Source organism: Juglans regia, chromosome 11 (genome assembly GCF_001411555.2).
Source record: "Juglans regia cultivar Chandler chromosome 11, Walnut 2.0, whole genome shotgun sequence".
NCBI classification, from domain to species: domain Eukaryota; kingdom Viridiplantae; phylum Streptophyta; class Magnoliopsida; order Fagales; family Juglandaceae; genus Juglans; species Juglans regia.
This window is the reverse complement of record NC_049911.1, coordinates 34,735,577-34,752,031: the sequence shown is the minus strand read 5'-3', so window position 1 is coordinate 34,752,031 and position 16,455 is coordinate 34,735,577. Positions and strand designations below refer to the sequence as shown.

Sequence of the window (16,455 nt, the reverse complement as noted above, 5' to 3'; positions counted from 1 at the left end):
TATTAAATTCATTGTCCTTTTATTGGAATTTTCATACAATAAACTTTATAACATGTCAGATATATTTTGAATGAGATGTTTTTAATTATATAAATATAAAAAAAGTTCTTATAATAATATTTTTAAGAATAATAATACACCTTTAATGCTTTTTCCATCTTTATAATTTTATTTCAAATTAAGAATAGTTATGTAAAATTAAAATCATTTTAATAAAATGATATAATTTCATTAGTTGCTGTTGTAAAATAATTATGAAATAACTTTATTTGTAAAAGAGTTATAACTTTATTATTTCTCGAATAATAATACACCGCTAATGCTTTTACTATCTTTATAATTCTATAGTTATGTAAAATTAAAATTATTTTAATAAAATGAAATAATTTCATTAGTTATCGTTTGTAAAATAAATTAATTGTAAAGGAGATAACTTTATGGGTACCAAATCGAGTACCGAATAGTGCATTGTTATTTTTTTTAAACATATTTATATGTTATTTTTTTAAAAAATACTAAAAATAAACACAAATATTTAAGGGAAAAAAACAGTAGTGGGTACACTCCATCGGTATGCTTTGTCGGTCGACAAAGCATTTTCCTAACCTTTTTTATTTTATTTTTTTTCCTAACTTTATTTGTAAAAGAGTTATAACTTTATTATTGTTTCGTCCCAATATAATTTGAAAAGCAAAACAAAAATAAAGAATGAAAAAACCTCAAACAACCCGAAGAGAAAGCGCCTTCCCCGTCTAGAGATGCTCCGATAAACTACGTTACAAAATACAGAGACGGAACCCTGTACGAAGAAAACAAGTTGCAACGTCAAAGTTCGAGAAACGGAGTACTCACTTCTCGTCGATCAGCTCTCCAGGTTCTCTTCCTTCTTCGACTTTCAATATTAATTAATAATAATACTGAAAAAACCTCTCGACAAAAGGAAACAAGGAATGAAAAGAGATTGCAGAGTTCTTGGAATCGTAATTCTTGCTCGAACGCTTTCCTGCGTTTTGTTTCGGAAACAAACGGAGGGAATCATAATAACGTTATCGTCTTGAAAGTTGTGATATATCTAACTGTTTGTTGGGAACAAAATACAGAGGGAGAGAGAGGAATATGCAACAGAGGCTGAAGCTTCAGCAACAACAACAGCAAGCCCTAATTCAACAAGCCCTTCTTCAGCAGCCTCAGATGTACCACCCTGGCGTCATCGCCGCTGCTATGTCTCAGGTGTGTATATATCATGATATATATTATCAATCTGTGTCTTTTTTTACCTTCTATCTCCTTTATGCTCCATGTATATGTTTTACGATAGGGAATTTTGATTTTATTGTTTTTAGTGTGTATCATTTGGCATTTCACGTCTTACTTGATATCATTAATGCCACGATCAAGGATACTACGTCCCGAAAGGAGTAGTTGAACTTACAATTGGAGCATCGATCTCAAATAAAACCTGGTTTCTTTGGATCTGGGTTGGGGGATCTAACATATATTCTTATATTTGGAGCCCCTGGCCCTGAGAGTAAGTACATAACCAAAAAGAGACTTGATACCCACACAATGCCTTCACAGTTCACCCATCCTATATCATACTTTTTTTAGTTCTGCCCAGTTATAGTAAATTTTGGTGTGCATTGTGCTTAAAATGTTATGAAAACCTGACATCATCATTTGGAATGCCTTGGAATAGTGAAGTCATTCCTATTTATTTCTCAAAGGTAATTATACGACTGAAACTGCATGAATTTGAAGGATATATTTGCTAAAATATTTCATCTGAATAACTTTTCTGGTGGTGTCCCACTTCGCAACATTTTTATTCGCTTTTAGAAATTTATTTTCATTGTCATCTATTTATTTTCACCTTTTCATCTGTTTTCTAAATTTATTCTTATTTGGAGGAAAGGAGGGACAAGGACGGTGGAAATGTATTCTTGGTTTGAATTTGTGGTGATTTTAGAGATAAACTAGTCAAGGCTTATATTCCTTGAAAGCTTTTTGGAAAATTTCATTTAATTTTTTCTTTTGATAAAAATCAAACAAAATTTTCTTCAGACTTGTTTATATACATTTATAGATTCACGTGGACCTTTTTTCAACATTTCACTCTCATGATTTTATTTTGAATATTCTCCTGGTTGACATAATTATTAATGCATCAACTATCTATATTGGGCATGATTGCTTCTTGAATATTTTGTTTGTGTTTCTCCTATGCTTAAACTGCAGAATTCTAGTTCTTGATTATATTCCCTTTGTTCATCCTTGAGGGAATTCCCAATTGTTGAATATGCACTACCCAAGGCATCTATAAATAAAATGGTTTATTTCAATTTTTCAGAATTTATGAAAAAGTTACACAGGTTAGATTTATACCGGGCTTGTAGAGTTCTGTTAGGTGCTTCTGTTTTCTTTGGCATCTTTGTTTAATTTTATCTAGGACATCATCTTGGAACTGCTAAGCTTTATTTTGTTCATTTTTCCTTTTAATTTTAATTTTGCAGATGGAGCCCATCCCTGGTGGGAATCTGCCCCCTGGCTTTGACTCATCTACATGCTGCAGTGTGTGAGTGCTGTGCAACAGTTCCTTTCTTTGTCCCCCCCCCCCCCCCCTTTTCTTTAGCGCTGGCTCTCTGTTTCTTAGTTTGCTTAGCTTCCGTAAGCATTTTTCAATGTGACATCTATAGGATACAAGATTGCATAACATGTGAAAAAAAAATTGTGAATGGAGTGGTCAGGATTTGTTTGTTAGACAAAATTACTTTTTACAAGTTGCTTTTTAAGAATCAAATTCGTGGTATCAGATGTGTGAGCTGGTGTGGTTTGCACTAGCTTACCTAAGATGTTGTTTTATTTCGTTTTTTTATTTTATACAATTACTGGTCTGATAGCTTGATGATCAGTTATGTAGGAAATATTCATGTAAATGTCACAGAGAAGCTTCTTGCGGAAGTTTTCCAGACTGCTGGTCCTCTTGCAGGATGCAAGCTCATCAGAAAGGATAAGGTTCGGTTTAGTACTCAGGTTTTTTTGTTGCATCATCACTTAATTTTCACTTTTCATTCTACTAGCTTTATTATATAACGTCCACAGTGGAAATTAGTTTCTTTAGTTCCTTTTAACTACTCAATTATGTTATCAGTAATAATTCATGTAAACGTCTATTCTCCATGGTACCCTACACTCTGAGATTTTCAATTTAGTAAAGACATTGAGGCCTTGCTAAGGCGACTTGCCAAGCAATTAGTGCATAAACTAAGTTGGTGATGCAGTCTTTTTGGCAACTGTATGCCTCGCCCATTGAAAACTTCCTATTAACATATACAAGCACTTACTTTTTAAAAAAATAAAAATCCCATGTGAAGGTAGGCAAAATTCTAACTCACTATCTGTTCATCTTCTTACTGTTGTGATTTTCAAGCTTTTTGGCTGAAGATGAGGACATAGTTAACCCGTTGTGCTGAAAGCTGAGGGTGAGGTAGCGATGGATAATATGACATCCTGAAAGCTGAGGTGAGGTTGTGATTGATGAGGTGGCGGAAGCCTTCAGGTCTTGCTTTGTGTATGGTACCTGAAGCTGGTGCTGTTTATTTCTGGAGTTGAAATAGTGGAGCATGAATTTTTTCAACAGTAAATTCCCAAGAAAATGACCCATCTTTACAGAATCTGTGGTGATCTAGACCAACTTGAGTGATGAATTAAAAAATAAAATCTGGTCAACTACCACCTTGCCCACCCTTAAAAAAAAGGGCAAAAAACAAAAAAAAACAAAAACATTGTTTCTAAGAGTTGGGTGCTCTGCCATCTAGCAGCTGTGCTCAGTGGGTATCACATCGTATGACATCAGCACATGCATTTGCTGGAATTCGTTTACTGATATTTTTCATTGTTTGTGCACTGTACGTTCTCATTATTTTTCTTAATTTGATGGTTTGATTCATTCTTACTGCAGTCATCATATGGTTTTGTGGACTACCTTGACCGGACATCTGCAGCCCTGGCAATAATGAATTTGCATGGCCGCCAACTGTAAGCATTCGCTCATAAGATATCAACTGTGGCCATTCTGGTGCTCTTTGGAATTTTATGTGTGCATTTTGTTAGGCCACAACTGGGAGGGAGGGGATTCTTTTTTTTTTTTACTTTAAAAATCACTTAGTAATTTAAACATTTTGTAATTAAATTTCCATGTAATCATGTATGGACTTTGCCATTTAATTCTCCTCTTGCCTAGTTTGTGGTTTTATTTTCAAATCAACAGTCTTTCCTCATGTTGAGTGGTTCAACAATTGTCTCAATGCTTTCACTTTCATTGACGGTCAACTCCCTCTTTATTTAATTTTATGCTATTTTTATTTATTTACTGGATTCACTTTTTTTCTTTGCACAATTTCAGTTATGGTCAGGCACTTAAGGTGAATTGGGCATATACCAGTAATCAGAGGGAGGATACTTCAGGTTTCTTAAGCCTTTCATTTTTATTCTGTTACTTTCTTTGTTTTGTTCTTATTTGAGTGCCTAATGATATGTGCTCCCGTTTAATGTGCTTTTAAAATCGTCAGGACATTTCAATGTATTTGTTGGTGATCTGAGTGCAGAGGTTACTGATGCGACTTTATTTGCGTGCTTCTCAGTCTATCCTAGTTGTTCGTGAGTTCCTCATTGCCTTGAATATTCATTAGTCGTACATTTTTTTCATGTACATATACCAACAAGGGCAGCACGTTCTAGATTTCCTGATGCTTGCAGTCAAATTCATGCTTTCACATGTCCATGACCAGAAGTTCATGGGGGAAATTCTAAGTATTATCATTAAGTTTCTTGAATCTTGTACTTCCCGTTGATCATGGTGTGAACCGCTATAATTTATGTTGTGTGTGTTTAGATGTCTGGTTTATGATCCTTCTTTTTTCTTCATCATTTTTAGTGATGCAAGGGTCATGTGGGATCACAAAACTGGTCGCTCAAAAGGATATGGATTTGTTTCTTTTCGTAATCAGCAGGTATTGCTTATTAAGTAGTAGTTCCTGAAAATATTTAACCCCCCCCTCCTTTCTTCAAAGAAGAAAAGCTTTTTTTGAAGAATGCAAAGCTGTCTAAATTTGGTTGACTACAGAGCATGAAGATGCATGAAGAAACATAATTTTTCCTAAAAAAAAGTTGGACAGTTGGATATCTTGTTTTTTCCTGGTAAGTAATTCAAGTTTATTATATTATAGGCGCTAAGGGGCGCAACCCAAGTACACAGGGAGTATACAAGAGAATACCTGACTAAAGAGAAGAAGGAAAACAAAAAGTCATAAATTCAAGATAATTAGTAAAACCAGAACTGTTCTGCGCTGACATCCAAACATAGAGGGTTTCTAACACAAAGGAAGTAAGCTCATTCTTGGTGGTGGAACTAGCATTTATTCTTTACTTGTTTGAAAAAGAAAAGGGAGCCAAATTAGCCCAGCTACAGCTGTGGGACTAGCATTACAAAATTTCTTTTAAGAGTTCTGGAAAAAACACTAAAAATGTAGAGAGTCGAACAAACTGATAAATAGCCTTGTGGAATCATTTTGCAGGATGCACAGAGTGCTATCAATGAATTGACTGGTTAGGCATCTTGTTGACCTTCGTTGCTTAGTTTTTATCTTTTTCAAGTAGCCTGGTTCTCAATGTTTTTGAGGATGTATGATCTGTTTTTCCCACCATCTTGTAGGTAAATGGCTTGGGAATAGGCAAATAAGATGCAACTGGGCAGCCAAAGGTGCTGGTACTAATGAAGACAAGCAGATCAATGACAGCCAAAATGCAGTTGTACTTACTAATGGATCTTCAGGTAGCACGCAAGCTTCTACTTGATTAAGTCCATGTTGTAGAATCTTGGTGAATTAGGATGGAGGCACCTGCTTAGGGCTTGTGGACGACTCAGGCTCTGGATACCACATTCACTCAGAATATCCAGATGCATGCAATGTGGAATAACAACATAATGTTGGGAACTCGATAACCAAAAGCTGGTGTATATCAGAAGCATAATTATGACTAGCTTTTATAAAAAGTGACAATTGTACCCACTCAATCTAAATACAACCAGTCACCAAAAGTTAATTACTTTGATGACACAGACCACAGTCCTAGGCTCCTAGCTAGTTTCCAATGTGGTTACTCTGTTCGGTGACAAGCTAATCTCAGGAGGCGTATTTTGCTATTGTTTGTTTAAATCGCAAATGGTTGATAGTCCACTGTTTAGGCTATGCCTACTTTCATATTAATAAAATATTTCTTATTCATAAAAAAAAAAAAAATGTTTAGGCTTGTTCATATTTCATTCCATTGACAACTTGAGATGCTTTAAGGCGTAATAAATTGCAGCATATTGATACTTGAATATTTATATTTAATCAATGAAGAATATGGATGCACTATATATAGAGACGCATGTACGCACACGAACACACTCTCTTGTTGGGTATACAGTTCATGCAATTGTGTGGGATTGAAGCTCCGCCCCACTTCTTATGGGGAGGAGTTACTTGGCCCGACCATTGGCATTGGCATGCAATCAAGGGTAAAATTGGGCTGAGTGGAGAAAGACGTTTCCTTCTTCACATCTCCTTAATATGGCTTATCATATTTCTCTGCTCAATATCCTCGTGATCACTTCAGGAGTGTAAACACTAATGTCAGCTTGTCAGAAGAGCTATGATAATTTGTTTTGTGACCTGTTTAAACTCGACATATTTCCTGCGTCTCCAAAGTATGTGAACTACTTAAAAGATTTGGAATGCTATAAATTGCTTGGATATTCTGGATGTTGACAGTTATTCTGTTTTCCTTATTTTGTAGATGGAGGTCTGGAGAATATCAATGAAGAGGCCCCTGAAAACAATCTGGCATACACCACTGTCTATGTTGGCAACCTCTCTCACGAGGTAATTAAGAAATGCACAGAATTGTCCTTTCATATCCCCTTCTGCTCAACCCTACCTGCATCCTGGCAAACTTTTATTTTTATTTTTTTATGAGTAACATCTGGGGGAACTGTGTTTCACCATCTCTGCTCCACCAAGAATTTGACATCCCTGTAACTGCTTTGCCTGCTCCATTTCTTTCTTGGTTTTCTTGGCAAATAATTGATTCATACTTCTGTGTTTGCATTCAAACTTCAAGCCCAAGGTGAAAAGAAATAGTTAACACAAGGAAGTTCAAGGGAAAAGAAAAATTAGGAAGGCACCCAGCGAACTGTGGTTCAAAATGATCACACTAGGCGTATAACACTGGAGCTCTTGTGAAAAAACACCGAAGCTCTGTCTCTAAGAATCAATAAATCCTTTGTTAATAACTTTTTTTTTATCAGTAAACAAATTTTGTTAATAGAAATAGGCATAGCCCAAGTTAATAACTTTAAATTGACAACTTGTAACTGATGTTGCAATTTAATCTTTTAGTATCCTAAGAAAGAAATACAGACAAGAGAAAAAGAATTCTACAAATATGAGAGACTGAAATGTCCCAGAAGAGTGTCATCTTCCACTGGAGCCCTCAGATGTCTATACATGTTGAAATTTAATAATTTACTAAACAATGCATGGAATCACTGAAGTATGTCATCGAGGCACGGAAAACTAATTATATACCTGCTCTGAATCCATGTTGGGTTCTTACATCTCTTTTCTCGATTCCCACATGGCCAATGTTGCAGTTTGCTCCAAGCCTACCCCATTGGTAGTGGAGCCATGCGAAAGCGCTGTCGTAGCGAATATTTTTTTTTTTATAGGTAAAATAAAGTTTTATTGATCAAGTAAATAGGCAAAACCCAAGTAGACGGGAAGTATACATATGCAAAAGCGCTTTCATAATGAATATTGTACCTATCAGTCTTCCGAACAAAGCTAGATCTTGGCCTTCTTTAAATGGTTATAGTTCATGTGCTCTCTTGACCATGAGATCCCATACTTCTTGACATTCCAATTCCTTGTAACAAGTACATATTTGATTATCTTTCTTTTTCATCTTGATGTGTATTTGTTCATCATACTTCCATTTATCTTTTTGTTCAGTTTCACAGATTGTTTTTCCACTATTTAATTTTATCTTGTAAATGTGGATCCATGGCATAATCTTCATAGTCAAGTGCGAGAAATTTACTTTGTCTCTGACAATTTCATCATGTGCTTAGGTAACTCAAGCTGAACTCCATTGTCAGTTTCATGGTCTTGGTGCTGGGGTTATAGAGGAAGTGCGTGTCCAGAGGGATAAAGGATTTGGGTTTGTCAGATACAACACTCATGAGGAAGCAGCCTCAGCCATTCAGATGGCTAATGGGAGGATTATTCGTGGGAAGCCCCTGAAGGTAAGAAAACTTTATGAGGAGGTCGTTTTAATTTGACAGTCAGCTTTATTTGATCTTAATATAACAATAATATCGTGGCTTGGATACTTCCAAGGCATATCCTTATTGTCCTAAGATGGAATGGGCTAACAAGCCCTTGGCAGGGCCATGGATGCATGACGCTAGACAATATCAAACGAGTTTCCTACATGCATGTACATGAAGACACACATTACAACCCACCCACCCTTCCACATATGCACAGAGAACCTTGTTTGGGTCATGCATGTTATGAACCCCACCTGTGTCTGATTTCCATGCCCTTGAATGAATGCTATACACTACTGATCTTGAGAGACACGAAAGACTTTTGTTTGGCTGGTCAACTAAAAGGCCAAAATGTGAATATATATATATATATATATATTGTTGCCGGAAATGGTATATTTAGAACCTGCTGATTTGCTGATGGTTGTATTTTTGAGGACCTGAGTTATGCAAAAAAGGGAAAGGAAAAAAAATAAAGATAAAACGGGAACTGGATATATATATATTTTTTATACAAAAAATTTCTGCATGTCCGTTTTTCCAGTTCACTTCAGGTCTCCAGCTATTTTGCATTAGTCTAGGGCCTCTAGGCATTTAACTCTTTATGGGTTGCGGATTTGCTATTTAAGTGATCAGTTTGAATGTAGGACCTAGGAGGTCCTTGGCATGGTGCCATCATCAGAAGAACAAGCAGTACTGTGTTCCATGTTAAATGATTTTCATGTAAATTTTAAGCAGCATTTTTACCCGTTGAAGAAAATGTCTCATCTTTTTGGCATGCGTGAATGCAGTGCTCTTGGGGTAGCAAGCCAACTCCTCCTGGGACTGCTTCAAATCCATTACCTCCTCCAAGTCAACCATATCAGATCCTTCCGACTGCAAGCATGAACCAAGGCTATTCACCAGCTGAGTTGTTGGCTTATCAGCGGCAACTTGCCTTGAGTCAGGCTGCTGCTTCCATGGGGTTGAGCTCTGGGGGATCGCAAGCCATGTATGATGGATATCCTAATAATTCATCGGCCCAACAGCTCATGTATTATCGGTAGCGGGTGTTTCCATGGGAATTCTGCCCCCTTGTCTGGGTAGGGTTAATAGCAAATAATTTTCCTCTTTTGTCCTGGTCAGTATGTCTCTTTATTAACTTTAAGCTTTACGGTTGAGATGCAAGTTAGTCTTCAATTACTTAAAAATTTTGGTCTCTTATGCAGTATTGCGTCAGATTAGGTTTGCTTCGCTTTGTAAGGGGTCGGATTTTGGAACCACTCCCCCCAAAAAAAAAAAATTCATAGTACACTGATTTATGGTGCTTTTGATGTGTTTAAGTTAAGATCATGGTTAGATATTTGTATTGTCTTTAGCGGTAACTTTTTTTAATCGAATTTGGGGCGCAAAGATTAAGTTCATTGAATTTTTTTTAATTGAAAGATAATATTCTGGATTATTTGTAGGAAAGGAAAGTGAATTGAGCTTCATTACTCGATTGCGGCATAATTTGCAGGAAATAGCTGTCTTCTTGAAATAAGACTTTCAAGTATGACCAAGTAATCTCTTCGTAATAAATGGAGTTATGAAACTAATTGTATATTAATTAGCTAGATTCTACCCATATCGCTTAAGGCGGTCTCCATTTGTTACAATGAGCCAGTCCGTTATACTTTCCTTGACACTTGAAGTTGGCGACAAAACTGTGTACTAGATAATGGATCTGTTCAGGACAGACCTTGTAAAGCATTGAAGATTCTGAGGGACAAAGGGAACACTGTCAACACCAGGTTCTGCCTCTCCAACTCTCAGTCGTTTTTCCGATAACATATTGGTTCTTGGTGTCTCAGTATAAAAATATAATAATATAATGCGAAAGATTGAGAAGTTATTGTTCTTCGTTACGAACTCTACCTTAAATAGTATTTTAGAGTATTTTTGCTCCGGAATTTCGTATACCAACGTGTTGCTTTTTTCAAGAAAGGAAACAAAAAAGTAGATTTCATGAACAGCCTCATTGACTACCGGCCGTCTGATGACACAGACGTAAATCATTACAAGACAACCACATTCATGTCTTGTGAAGCACCAGGCTTTACAGTATGTGGGTGCTTGTGTGTGTGTTTTCTTTTTAATCTTTCTCTAGAACTAGAAGGAATGTGTATATATGTACACGTTGATTAAGAAACTTGGAACTTCATCTTGATTCGCTGTACATGATATCAAAGTTTGCAAACACGGCTTTGAGAATCAGAGATGCTATGAACATCAATCAGCTTTTACCTCCAACAGTTGGCACGATCATTTTAAACCAATTTTTTTCCTCAGAACTTGATCTTTACTCGTAAGGGAGATGATGGAACTCTCTCCAGAAAGTGCAGGTGGAAGATCCCCCTCCTGCAAAGAGTCAAATCAATACATTTCTGATTAGGCTTTTCATCGTGAGGTAGAAGTCAAACAAGCATTATGTGAATTCTAAATGAACCGTTACAGGAATGACCGTGAAATATTAATTGGAATAGTTTTGTGGTTTATGAAAAAGAAATTAACCGTGAAATATTTAACTAAAATAGAGTAAATCATGGAGTCAAAAGTTGAATTTAGGACCATCGATCTGAATCCTCATCAAGTTAGTAATTGTCCAAAAAATGGATGAATTTAACCATTAGATTATATTGTCAAGCTAACACAAACTTACTAGCTGCAGGGAAACTTGGCTGTGGCCTGGTGAGGAGGCTGGACTGCCATTTATCGAAGTGTGGTACATGGTTTCCTCAGCAAGTTCTCTCAATCTGTTAAGTTCTGGCAAGACTTCCTTGCCAAGATCTGGTCTATCCTTTCGCCTCAACTCTGCACACTTTAGTGCCAGCTTGGCGAAACACAAAGCCTCTTCAATTGGCCAATCAGGCACGGCTGGATCCAACATCTGAGTAAAAGTCCCTTTTTCAATAGCCCTTTCAACAAGGTGAGTCAAGCCCATCGGCGGCCTGGCTGTTATCATTTGTAGAAACATGATTCCAAGGGAATATATATCAGACTTCACTCCAAGCATGCCTGTTTGCTGATATTCTGGATCTATATAGCAGAATGTGCCTGCTGTGGATGTCATCCGATATTGTGTCACGTTATCGACCACAGATGGGGGTACTAACCTGGCCAAGCCGACATCACTAATCTTGCTAACATAGTTGCGATCAAGTAAGATGTTGGCTGGTTTCAGGTCACGGTGCACTAGTGGCTCTGGTTTGGTCTGGTGAAGGAACAACAAGCCAGTACCTACTTCGGCGGCAATTCTAAATCTAAGCTGCCAAGAAAGAGGTGGAGTGTTACCCCGGCAGAAGAGGCGGTCCTCCAGACTCCCATTAGCCATGAACTCATACACCAAACAACCATACTCGGGGCAGGCTCCTAGTAGGAGAACCATGTTCGGATGTCGTATGCAACTCAATACCTCAACCTGAGAATGGTTGTTAGTGAGTCATAACGAAACTATTTCTAAATACTTAACTGAACTTTCAAGCATAATTTTTTGATTTGATGCTTGTGTAGACAAGTACTTCTATTTTCAGTATACCTCTTTTTGAAACTGTGACCTTCCTTGAGCTGCATCTGGGCGAAGAACCTTAATTGCAGCAGGTGTATGGTCCAAATAACACTTGTATACAGGTCCATAACCCCCTTCCCCAATCTTGCGGGATATTGCAAAGAAATCTGTGGCAATTTCAATATCTTCAATTGTGTACCTCCTACACCGATCATCTGATTGTGCTAAAGCATCAAATGCCTTTTTCTTCTCTTCTGTTTCTTGCAACACTTTCATCTCCGCATGGATTCTTTTTTTCGCTTCTAGTTCTGCTATCCTCTTGGCTGCCTCAGCAGCCTCAATGGCAGCCCTGGACTTGGCCTTCTCCTTTGCTGCAATCGCTAATGCAGCTTCCTCAGCCAATCGTGCATCTTCCAATCTTCGTTCTTCCTCTAATTTCCAACGCTGCAACTCTACTGCCTGTTATGTAAATTGTATCAGTGCCTGCTTGGAGTTTATAGAAATTACAAGGCATAAAGTAGGTTTAATTTCACCTACCATTTGTTTTGCTGTGAGTGCTTCTTTGCAGGCAGTACTGTACATTTCCATTGTTTGCTTGAGTTCTAACTTCAGCCTCCTCATTTCAACCTCCACTTCTTCCTGTATTATTTTTTTCCATACAAGGTTATTCATCTTGCACCCTTTCTTCAAGTTTCATGTAACTGTACATGAGTTACAATATTCATGATAGAGATGTTTCTGAAATCCCAACTACAATTAATAAAAAATCTGATCTATATATATAGGAAGCTAGCTTTTCAAAATTTTAAATTGTGCTTAAACAAATTGAACATAACATCTTCCAATTTCTTCAAATTTATCACACGTATCAGGTTTGAGAATATATACATGCATCATGTCCATGCCACATAATCATGTGGGAGCTGCTATCTAATTAAAGTCCAAATTAATTAATGAGCCGAGTACTCGCATGGTTCTTACCACTGACTGAGATGCGTTTGATAGCCTATCACTATCCGGCGAGATTGGTGACAAATCCAGTGGAGAAATGACATCTAGTGACCTCCGGTCGAACTGCTCAGATGAATCATATCTCTGGTTGATGTCATCTGTTTCCGAGACACATGACATCCGTGAGGGGGTGATGAGGTCTCTCTCCAGGCGGTCATACAATGAAGGAAACATACGGTCGATGCTGGGCCTCTCAGAGCTAACAAAGGATATATCAGTATCAGACAAATGGATTTCCCCATATGATTTCCCACTTATGCCTGATCTCCCAGGCAATGGTGACCTGCTTACAAATATTCCAATGAGACTTAGATTAGAGCTTTTGAATTATTGGCTGCATGTGATCCCAAATCACATGATGTATATGCAGGGGAATCACATCATGTATATATACAAGTGCCCATATATATATATATACCTGATTATGTCTGCCTCATCAGCTTGAAATCTACGCGCTGGCTCAATTAATGGTGGCTTTCCTGATACAGGAGGCCAGGGGATGATCAATTATGAGAAGTGGCACAGAGAAAAAAAAAATAATAAAGCCAAAAAGAGCATTAATATTAATTATTATATATGCTTGAAAATAAGAGAGTTTAATTAAAGTACCGTAGATATTAAAAGAAGTAGCCGGGAGGAAGACTTGTGGCTCTGGTGTATCTGATTTGATGCTGCCTCGATATTTAGCAAGTTGGAAACGTAGAGAGGTTGTCGAAGTCGTCCGTGATGGTGCAGCACGCAAGGCAGATCGCATGGACTGAATCTTTCCTCTGGATATCACGTATACGTTACAAAAATCTGGTGCTCCTTTTGATACATAGCCTGGAATATCTGTTGCCTTGAATCTTCTGAGGAGACAGATTTTTGAAGTAAAATCATTTTCAGAATAACATAGCTAGCTAGGTAGGCATGCATTCACATCTTCATATATATATATATATATATAATGCTCCCCTGACCTATAATTTATGGGCATCTCGTTTTTGTGTTTTTACGACGTTACCAGTACTCTTGTAACCTTGTTAAAATTAGAATGAGAAATAATGAAACTCGTGCCTGCATGATTTCTAGAGATACTTGAACTCGTGTAAAGCTAGGAAAGACGTTGATCATGTACCGGAGGATCATGAGTAATTTCATAAATTTTGGTGCAGCAAGCAGGGTAACTTGATAAGAGAGAGAGTACGTACTTAAGAAAGCCAGGTTTCGACGAGGAACCAACAACAAAATTCTCAATAGCTGAATGACTTGTATATTCGATCAATGCTCTCGCTACATCTGTGTCTTCTAGTATGATATCTCTGCAATGTATCTGATGTCAAAAAGATAATCATCAAAAGTAAGAATTTCGCTGCTAATAATGTACGTATGAACATGTGTACGTACGTACTATATATATATATAATGTTTTTTTTTTTTCCTTTTAATTAAGGTGGCCGACCAAACAGAAGAGAAGCAAAATCAGTTGGATCTGGCCTGATCATGACCTACATCTTTACGCGTGCAGTAACAACGGAAAGGGAGGAGCATTTCTTTGGTTTTTTTATCAAGGTCGAGGTAGCATGCCGGCGAACTCTCATCAACAATACCAGCCCTTAGCCCTGCACCCGAAACGAAAATCATGAACTCATTGCGATCGTGTGATCATGAGAAACGTAATCCAGCTAGCTACGTGCATGTTATACCGAAACGGTTCGTGACAAATGAAAACCCATCACCTTTGGCTCAATCATTAATTAGATCATGAGACTCCTCGTGATATGACCCAAAAAGAAAACATTTCCAAGAATGATACTCACTCGAGGAAGAAAGAGAAGCTGCGGAGGAAAATGTAGACGATTTGAGCTTGACATGGATGAGAATGACGGTCTGGCCTCTCTGGAGGAGATTGTCAACAGCCCATTTTAGAGCATTTTGGCTGCCTTTGTCTCTGTCTATTGCCACTGCCACCAACCCGCTCCCTCCTCTTTTTTCTACTTGATTTTTAGCCAACCACATCTTCTCTCTCTCTAAGAACCCTTTACTGTGTTTTGTTTGACTTTACTATGTTTTGTTCAAACAAAACACAAAACGGAAGAGATCAGGGAAAAACCCCAATAAGAAAAGTCAAGATTGGATCTTCTTGCTGTACGACCTTTCTTTTCGCTACAATCTAAGAGATCATCACCTCGGAACTTCTATATGTTTTTCTGTCACCAGAAATTCTCGAGAGCCTCTAAACGATCCAGTAAAAAAGATAGGTTCTCTGTAAGTTTTGGATCTCCTGGTCTCCCTCCAAGTTCCACGACAGGAGGGACAAAGAAGACTTTCAATTTGACATGAGTTCTGTTTTTCTCAGTCTTCCTAAATTAGCAGTTGGGTTCTTTTAGCTAATTTGATCTTTTCAAACGAATCAATCCACAAAAATCTCTCTCTCTCTCTCTCAGTTGCATGAGAGACCGTCATTAGCGGCTAATTGTTGACCTTTCTAGTCTATCTTACGTTGAAATTTCAGATGCTGTCCAATTCATCGTCGTCTCGAGGCTCAATCCCTCATAAAACGGAGGTCGAAAACGCTTCGAGGGCTTTCTCGAACCTCTTCCTTTCCTGTCTTAGAATTACTCATTATTAAACAAAGAGGAGTGCTAAGTACATAAAAATAAATAAAATAAAAAAATTACACTAAAATAAATCTTGATTTCATAGAATCTGTTAGATCTATTTTATAATAAAAATAATTTTATAATCGGACGTACCATATCAAATCACATCAATTTATGAGTTTATTTTTGTGTAATCTATTTATATCTAAAATATTTCTCACAAAGAAAATGGTAGTGTTACTATACCCCTCAATTTGTCCACTTGATGTACCGTTGTGCAAATTGTTCCTTTTTTTTTTCAAACCTTTTTTAAACATTTTTAAAAAAAAAAAAAATCAATATACTAATAGTCACTTCCTTCATCAGTAAGCAAATTTTTAAAAAAAAAAATTAAATACATGAATAATCAAAATGAGAAGACATACTAGTATTATTCTAAATCAAAATAGATTATTCGCCCGATAGTGTTATTATTTTAAGAACAACAAACATTGAAATTTCATTGGCCACACTTCCAAATCTTCATCCATTAGGGTTAGTCGCTTGGTTCTCCTACTTTATAGGAAGAGCTCTATACTTCGACCATTTATAAAGCTTTTTTTTTTTTTTTTAAACTATGGTTGACGTTCAAGTTCAACAAGATCTGTACTTTTATCATCCCAGTTCTATGAACGATCCACTTTTGTGCACAAAAGCTTGCTATCTAGTTTCCAGTAATTAACATTTTATGCCTTAAATGTTCAGTTTTATTTCATAGCCAATGTTTTTCACTGCTTATCTGAACTCTTCTCTAGCAAACAACGTGCTCCTCTCCAAACCCAGGAGGTCGAAAGCACTATAAATTTACAGAATATAAACATTAAATTAAGAAGAAAAGCATAAAAGGTGTCTTGGACTTGAGAGCATGTCAACTTGCAACATCTGTATGAACAAAAAACATGGATTTGTTTGCTAGTCAAGGA

General features: G+C 37.0%; 2 protein-coding genes across 4 annotated transcripts; one reads left to right on the top strand and one right to left on the bottom strand.

Annotated features, from left to right (window-relative positions):
- The first annotated feature begins 696 nt into the window (after positions 1 to 696).
- LOC109009550 (oligouridylate-binding protein 1B-like) lies at positions 697 to 11,169 on the top strand. The gene is made up of 14 exons (XM_018990064.2): positions 697 to 874; positions 1,101 to 1,230; positions 2,511 to 2,572; positions 2,910 to 3,012; positions 3,959 to 4,035; positions 4,403 to 4,464; positions 4,569 to 4,656; positions 4,934 to 5,009; positions 5,574 to 5,604; positions 5,711 to 5,830; positions 6,841 to 6,926; positions 8,174 to 8,347; positions 9,166 to 10,146; positions 11,064 to 11,169. Exons 2-13 carry the CDS (start codon positions 1,117 to 1,119, stop codon positions 9,418 to 9,420), a joined length of 1,248 nt encoding a protein of 415 aa, XP_018845609.1. The 5' UTR covers positions 697 to 874; positions 1,101 to 1,116; the 3' UTR covers positions 9,421 to 10,146; positions 11,064 to 11,169.
- Positions 10,168 to 15,314, bottom strand: LOC109009549 (U-box domain-containing protein 34-like). 3 transcript variants are annotated; one of them, XM_018990061.2, is made up of 10 exons: positions 14,711 to 15,314; positions 14,403 to 14,512; positions 14,102 to 14,223; positions 13,521 to 13,759; positions 13,330 to 13,390; positions 12,882 to 13,194; positions 12,438 to 12,539; positions 11,931 to 12,359; positions 11,055 to 11,813; positions 10,168 to 10,753 (listed from the first exon to the last, which is right to left on the bottom strand). In XM_018990061.2, the coding sequence occupies exons 1-10, from the start codon at positions 14,907 to 14,909 to the stop codon at positions 10,658 to 10,660; spliced, it is 2,430 nt and encodes an 809-aa protein (XP_018845606.1). In that variant the 5' UTR covers positions 14,910 to 15,314; the 3' UTR covers positions 10,168 to 10,657. The 3 variants fall into 3 exon arrangements, with proteins under 3 accessions (XP_018845606.1, XP_035538611.1, XP_018845608.1); XM_035682718.1 differs by having other exon boundaries at positions 13,521 to 13,756; XM_018990063.2 differs by having other exon boundaries at positions 14,102 to 14,212; positions 14,711 to 14,800.
- Between the last annotated feature and the right edge of the window lie 1,141 nt (positions 15,315 to 16,455).